At 38.7% G+C, this 7,502-nt stretch overlaps 1 protein-coding gene across 7 annotated transcripts in view; it reads left to right on the forward strand.

Annotated features, from left to right (window-relative positions):
- fbxw7 (F-box and WD repeat domain containing 7) overlaps positions 1-3,558 on the forward strand; it is a 110,374-nt gene extending 106,816 nt beyond the window's left edge. For 6 of the 7 annotated variants that reach the window (XM_032528357.1, XM_032528367.1, XM_032528376.1 and 3 more), the window contains one exon: positions 1,080-3,558. In XM_032528357.1, the coding sequence (XP_032384248.1) occupies positions 1,080-1,348 (269 nt within the window). In that variant the 3' untranslated portion in view covers positions 1,349-3,558. The remainder of the gene's footprint in view (positions 1-1,079) is intronic. The other variant, XM_032528403.1, reaches the window with a different exon arrangement.
- Positions 3,559-7,502: the final 3,944 nt, after the last annotated feature.

Below are 7,502 nucleotides of genomic sequence, written 5' to 3' on the forward strand. Positions count from 1 at the left end.
GGGATGCCCCAGTGAGAGTCTGGGGAGAGAGAGAGGGGGATAAGACTGACTGTTTGTCTTGTGAAAAAGGGGTGACTACAGTGAAGGAATGAAGGCCAGGGGACTTTGTAGGTCATATAATTAGGTCACTGGACAATTTCTGCTATTCATTAGTGTGTTTTGATAAGACAATAGACGGACAACAAGATCGTCACTGTCAGCTGGAGAGAGTATAGGTAATGATGGAGCAGGCTTTGTTGTGGTAATGAGGAGAGGGGAGGGAGGGGAGAGGCCGGCATGTTGGGGGTTGGTGCAGAGCAGAATTGGATACTGGGGTAAATAGCACAGCCTCTGAACCAACTGTAGACATAAATGGAAAATAAGTGAAAGCTTGTTGACAGACAGATTTCAACAAATATTGTCTGCAAATTGATTGTGAAAAAGGAAAGAAATTCAATGTGTCTGATGAATGAAATAGCTGCTATGGTAACAAACACAAAAAAGGCAGTTCATTTGCCAGCACTTGGTTCTGCGCTTGTTTGTGCTTTGTGTCGCCCTAATTGATTTAATTAAGATCTCATCCCAAGCCCTTATGGAAATCTTAAGTTACTGCATGCGTACAGTCTCACCTCAATGAAGGCAGTAAAAGCTGCCATCTTCATTTACCGTAACACACACACACACACACACACACACAGACACAGACACAGACACACACACACACACACACACAGACACAGACACACACACACACACACACACACACAGCTGAAGCTGCTTATCCTCTGCTCCAGTGACAGGCCCAAGCCTAAAGCCTCCCTACGGTAGAAGACTTCACTACATTGTCATAACAGCTTCTGGAATAAGAGATGAATTCTCCCTTTGTTTAACAGAAGATTTGTTATGAGTTATTTATGCTGTATCTAACTTTCATTTCAAAGTCATCCATCCATGTTTCTACCCACTACACATACTGTACATGTTTCATATTTGTCATAAATGGCTTGACTAAATTAAACCAGGAACTACAGAGGCCCAGGGAGATGCAGCTAAAGCCTTTCTTTACATCCTTCTTACCATCTGTTTCTTTGTGTGTTCAGGTCCCCACAAGCACCAGAGCGCCGTGACGTGCCTCCAGTTCAACAAGAACTTTGTCATCACCAGCTCGGACGATGGCACAGTTAAACTGTGGGATCTGAAGACGGGCGAGTTCATCCGAAACCTGGTGACTCTGGAGAGTGGAGGCAGCGGCGGTGTGGTGTGGCGCATCCGGGCCTCCAACACCAAGCTGGTGTGTGCAGTGGGCAGCCGCAACGGCACAGAGGAGACTAAGCTGCTGGTGCTGGACTTTGACGTGGACATGAAGTGAGGAGATGGGGTGAGGAAGGACGAATAGAGCGAACCGCGGAGAGGAAGGAATAGAGAGGGAATGGGAGATGAGGCACCTAGAAACCAGAGGGCCAAAACCCAGAACTCTTCACCCAAACTCGCAAAATCTACAACCACCACCACTGACAGTGGGCTGTCCTGTCCTCTACCATTATGTTCCCCATCCCCCTTTGGGAAAATGTTACTGACAGAGCCACAGAGCCACGTGTTCGGCCCCTGCTTTCGACCCCCTACCACCAGTACGAGGTGGAGTCGGAGTGAACCGGCTGGAAACGGGGCGGCGGTGCACGACTGGTCTGTCCCACAATTGGCTGGGAGAAAGAAGAAAGGAACGACTGATGACAACTGAACTCTTTTGAAGTGACTCTCAACCCTTTCGGTTGGGGTCCACTTTGCACAGAGACTTGGTTTCGCTCAAGCCTGACAGATTTTGAGATGTACAGAGATATATTATTTTTTAAAGATCCCCACACACCCCCTCCCCTTCCATCAAAGCACGCGCCCACACACATACACTCAACCGCAAATAGAAACTGGACTGTAGGAAAAGATTGAAGAAGGTAAATTTCCACACACCTAAAGAGCTGCTTGTATCAGAAGAGAGAGGTCGACTGGAGGGTTCAGCCTGTAATCAGGCTCATTTCTTGTCACTCCATTTCCGTTCTTATTGTTCTCCACTTGGTTTCTGTAGTTTTCTTTACAATATCGCACACAAACACAACTGTGAATTTCAATACGTTTTGGTTTATCATATGAAAAGGGTTTCCTCACAGGTTTTTTTTCTCTTCGCGGTTGCCAACAGCAACAAATCCCAGTATTAGAAACCTGCTCTGTTTAGTCAAGACGTCACTTTTTATTTTCTTTGTCTTTTTATTTGAGTTGTTTGTTCTTCCTTTTTGTTTTCTACATACATGGGTTTGGAGCTCCGTCTCCACATAAACATCAATGCTGTCCAGAATTCTTTGGTCTAGCTGGGGTGGTTTCCTCAACGCCAGTGCTGTGACGAGAGGCAGCAAAGCTCTATGCGCTGTGGATTTATTCCCCTGAACCCCTAGCCTCTTCCCCTCTACCGTTTTCTCCCAGTGGCCAAACTGTATTTATGCTGCTAGTTGAATGGAAAAGAAAAAAAAAAGAGAGAGATGGAACTTTTACTTGCTGTGACGTTTTAGTCCCAGGCAAAATTCCAAATTGAACTCTATATGTTTGGACTTAAAGAAACAAAAGATCACAAAATATAACATCCAACATTTTTGTTTATTTTGTTTGTTTTTTGCCACTGAAACTTGAGCCAAACGTGCCTCTACGAGGCTGAGAGGATGGAGCGCGATCGCCTGCAGAGAGGAAACAAGGGGATGTACACTGTTGGGGTGCGTGTGTGTACGTGCATGAGTGTGTGTGTGTGTTAGCGTGTTAATGGGCAACTTGTAAACACATTCCTTGGGACAACGCTCTTTCAGCCTGTTCTTTGGGGAAATGTACAAATGCTGTGTGGACTGGCAAAGAAAAAAAAAAACTAGCAGTTGTATTGATTTTAACGTGAATGAGAGAACTGTCCGTATCCGTGTGTGATTGTTGTTCCATTCAACGATGTCTGAAGCAACAGAGGAGACCCATCACAAGGATCCACTGACAGGTCGAGCTGCCAGGAGTCTTAGTGTTACATGTGTTGCAGTTAAAATCACCGGGGCGGCTGTCGCAGCCTCGAGGATTGTCAGTGGGGAAAAACAAAAACACAAAGGCAACAAACATGAACAGAAACATTGTAGCCAAACATAAAATCGTCTCAATCTCCAAGAGTCACAACTCGAGCTGAACTGTGAAAGTGGTATAACACTGTATATTAAAAAACAAAACAATCTTGCTCTATCTCCTCTCGTTGTTTTCTCCCTGTTTTAATTTATGATCTGGTTTGAGAAATCAGATTTGTTGCAGGTGTTTTATTTTTTTCAGTTCATGTAAACTGCCTGGCAAAAAAGAAAACAGACAGAAAAAACCTTAAAGGGATTGTGTATTTGTTTGATTCACTTAGAATTTTATTTTCTTATAACTTAAGTGCAATAAAATGTGGGTTTTTTCTTTTTTCATTTCAAGCATATCAGTTGTCTGTTTTTGTTACCTGTGTGAAGGCATCTTATATGTTCAATAAAGCAAATTATTTGGTTAATTACATCCCAAAGGGAATACTTCTAACATGTATCACAGTGCAGGTTTTCTTTAGGCCAAATTTATTATATTATGGACCTTCATATTCAGTGTAACCAGGCAATGTTTATCAGGTTAGATTTTTCCATATTGAACAATGTGTAAAATGACAATTTTACTCTGGTTTGAGAAGGAGTTTATTTTATTGGCCTACCACGATCCATCTCACCGTACTTAACAGGACATGAACTGGAATAGCAACTCTGCAATTTTATTTGTTATGCAGAGCTCTAACCTTCAAACTTGCTGGTGCAAGTTGGAGCGATGCCAACCACTGACCCACCCTGCCACTAAATGAAGGAAAAAATGATGTCAAAGATATTACAGCATAGGGCTGCACAATTAATCAAATTTTAATCGCGATCACGATTTCGACTTCCCACGATCAATTTTTTTTTTTTAAAGCGTCATTTCATAGAACGCTCCGGGTTTTTTGCAAAGCCAATCTGTCAGGTTCATAACACTTTAACTTACTAAATAAACACGGTCAAGCAAGAAAAGAGACTCAGATGGCAAATTAGCAGTTTGATAGACAATTGCAAGAGGGAAGGTCACGCGAAGAGCCTCCTATCTGCAGCAAGGCTCTGGTGGAACTTCAGCGATTTCTCTGCAGCTCTGTCTCTTTATTCACAATTGTACCGCTACTACCGTCTGATCTTGAGCCAGTCAGAGTAGTTCACTGCACCGTGCAGCTTAGTTTCAAGATGTAGACAGTCCCAGAGGACAGAGTAACGTGAGGAAAACTCAACAGATAGATCTGTATCCGTCGGTATCAGGGTTACCAGTTTACCAGTAAACGCAACATTTTGTCCCGTGTATTGTTTTTCAACAACAGCAGTTAGCAGTGCTAGTCGGTGCTAGTTAGCGTCTGTTAGCTGTTAGCTCCTCAGGACTACCGGTGCTAATGTCCTCGCATCCCTGCATATTGTTTATATGGATATGGTTTAATTTGCGTTACATGACCCATTTCGTCTGTAAAGCCGTGCCTGTGTGGGATCTTCCTACTCTCTCTCCTCTTACTCTCCGCGCCCCGCCACACAGCGGCCCGGTCCACACTTCTGACATTTGTCTACAGTTTTAATTTTTTATTAACACAGCTGTATATTGTTAAGTATGAGGGGCAAACCTGTATTTGTACCAGTGTTTCGGCGGGTAACTCTGATATCACGGCCGCCACGGCGAAGAACACAGAAGAAGTTATTGAATGCAACTAACTTCAGTTGGTAGAGTAACAGTGTGAGACGGAGCTGCTGGACCTGGACCAGGACTTGGGCCAGAGATGTGACCCATGGCCAGAATATCATAGTTAATAAAAATGCAGCGCAGTGAAGATACAGACGCCGTGTTTATCCGCCCTTCAACCCGTGCGGGACCCGGGCATAATGATCAGCCGTCTCTCTGGGAGTAGCGTCCATCACACTCCCTCCCTCTCGCAGTTATAAATAGCCTATGTGACAATAAAATTTGTTTTGGTTAAAATCAACAAATAATCGTGAGAATAATCGCGATCAAAATTTTGATCAAAATAATTGTGATTATCATTTTGGCCATAATCGTGCAGTCCTATTACAGCATATCCAAAAAAGTGATTAAAAAGTAGGTATAGTATGCCAAAAAAAGTCTGGAAGAGCATGCAAACTCCACACAAAAAGGGCCATCCTGCACTGAGAATCGAACCAAGGGACAAAGTCTGCTGTGCCTACTTGTTGGTGCTAGCTGTAGTAGTGCTAACTACTGAGCCACGCTACCACCAAATAAAGAATGTTGAAGACACTCATATCATACACTCATGTTGTAAAAATACTTATAGCTCCAAAAAAAGTCACAGTATAGTACGTTGGACAATGTCATAGAATGTTGAAAATAGTCTAGTATATGGAAAAAAGTGATTTAGTGATTGTATGCATGTCAGAAAGTCATGAAAAACACATAGTATGTTGAAAACGGTCCTAGTGTGGTATATCAAAAGAGTAATAGTATAGTGTGTCGAAAAGAGAAATAGAGTATGTTCGGAAAAAAAAAAGTGATAGACATGAAAAAGACATTGTATAGTATTCTAAAGCAAGTTATATGGAAGTAATCAAAAAAAGTGATACAAAAGTCATAGTAGTGTATTAAAAAGGGTTATAGTGTAGTATGTTGAAAAAATTGATGACAATTTCATAGTATATTGGAACAAAGTGATAAAGTCAGTATAGAATGTTGAAAATAAATTATTAAAAAGTAATAGTATAGTATGTTGGGGGAAAAAGTGTAAAAAATAAAATCATTGTATAGTATGTCAAAGAGTCATAGTGTAGTATGTTGAAATGAATGACAATTTCATAGTATAGTATGTCAAAAAAGATTATTAAAAAAAAGTCATAGTATACTATATTGGGGGGAAAAAATGAAAAAGTCAGTGTAGTATTTCAAGAAAAGTGATAAAAAACACATGGTGTAGTATTCTGAAAGAAGTCATACGAAAGTTATAGTATTTCAAAAAAGTGATACAAATTTCATAGTATATCGAGAAAAAAAAGTCTTATGATAGTATGTCCAACAAAGTGATTAAAAAGTCATGGTACACATAGTATGTCAAAAGAAATTATAAAAAAAAACTTGGTACTGTGTTCTGAAAAAAATCATATAAAAGTCCTAGTAAAAAAAAAAAAGAAAAAAGAATAGTATGTCGGAATAAATGATTAAAAAGTCACAGTATAATATGTCAAAAGAAGTTCTAGTATAGCATGTCAAAAATAATCAGAAAAAAAGTGATCAAAAAGTTAAAATATAGTATGTCGAAAAGAGTCCTAATGTAGGATGTTGAAAAAATTGATGACAATTACAAAGTATAGTATATCAACAACAAAAAAGTCATAGTAAAGTATGTGCGTACAAAAAAGCCATACTATAGTATGTTGAATGAAATTATAAAAAAGACATGGTATAGTATACCGAAAAAAAATCATATAAAAGTTATATATATATATATATATATGTTGAAAAAAATTATGAAAAAAGTCATAGTCTAGTATGTTGGAAATAGTCATAGTGTAGTATGTTGAAAAATTGATGACAATTTCATAGAAGTCATAGTATAATATACTGAAAAAAGTTTCAAATTTCATATTATAGAATGTCAAAAAAAGTTGTAGCATAGTATGCAGAACAAAGTGATAAAAAGTCATGGTATATACAGTATGTCGTAACATGTCATAGTATAGTATATCGAAAAAAGTCATAGTATAGTATGTTAGAAAAAAGTGATAAAAAGTCATAGTATAGTATGTCAAAAATTGTCATAGTATAGTATGTTGGAAAAAAGTGATGAAAAAGTCATAGTATAGTATGTTGAAAGAAATTATAAAAAAAAGACGTGGTATAGTATTTTCCGAAAAAAAAATCCTATAAAAGTCATAGTATAGTATGTTGAAAAAAGTGATTAAAAGTCATAGTATAATATATCAAAAGAAGTCATAGTATAGTATGTCGGAAAGAGTCATTGTGTAATATGCTGAAATAATTGATGACAATTTCATAGTATAGTATATTGAAAAAAAAGTCATAGTATGTGGAACAAAGTGATAAGTGATGGTATATATAGTATGTCGTAAAAAGTCATAGTATAGTATGTGCAAAAAAGTCATATAGTAATTTTAAAAAAAAAATCCTATAAAAGTCATAGTATAGTATGTTGAAAAAATGATTAAAATGTCACAGTATACTAAAATCTAAAGAAGTCATAGTACAGTATGTTGAACAAAATGATTAAAGAAAGTCATAGTATGTCAGAAAAAAGTCATTGATGCACAGTGGGGAAATTATAATTGTTATATTTCGTTGTTGAAACACAGCATAACTTAGCAGTTTTTGTTCACATTACATTGATGCGTACGGGGACATGAACCAGCAACCCTATAGATCCCAACCCAGCTCCCAACAGACTGAGC

This window comes from Etheostoma spectabile, chromosome 2 (genome assembly GCF_008692095.1).
Source record: "Etheostoma spectabile isolate EspeVRDwgs_2016 chromosome 2, UIUC_Espe_1.0, whole genome shotgun sequence".
NCBI classification, from domain to species: domain Eukaryota; kingdom Metazoa; phylum Chordata; class Actinopteri; order Perciformes; family Percidae; genus Etheostoma; species Etheostoma spectabile.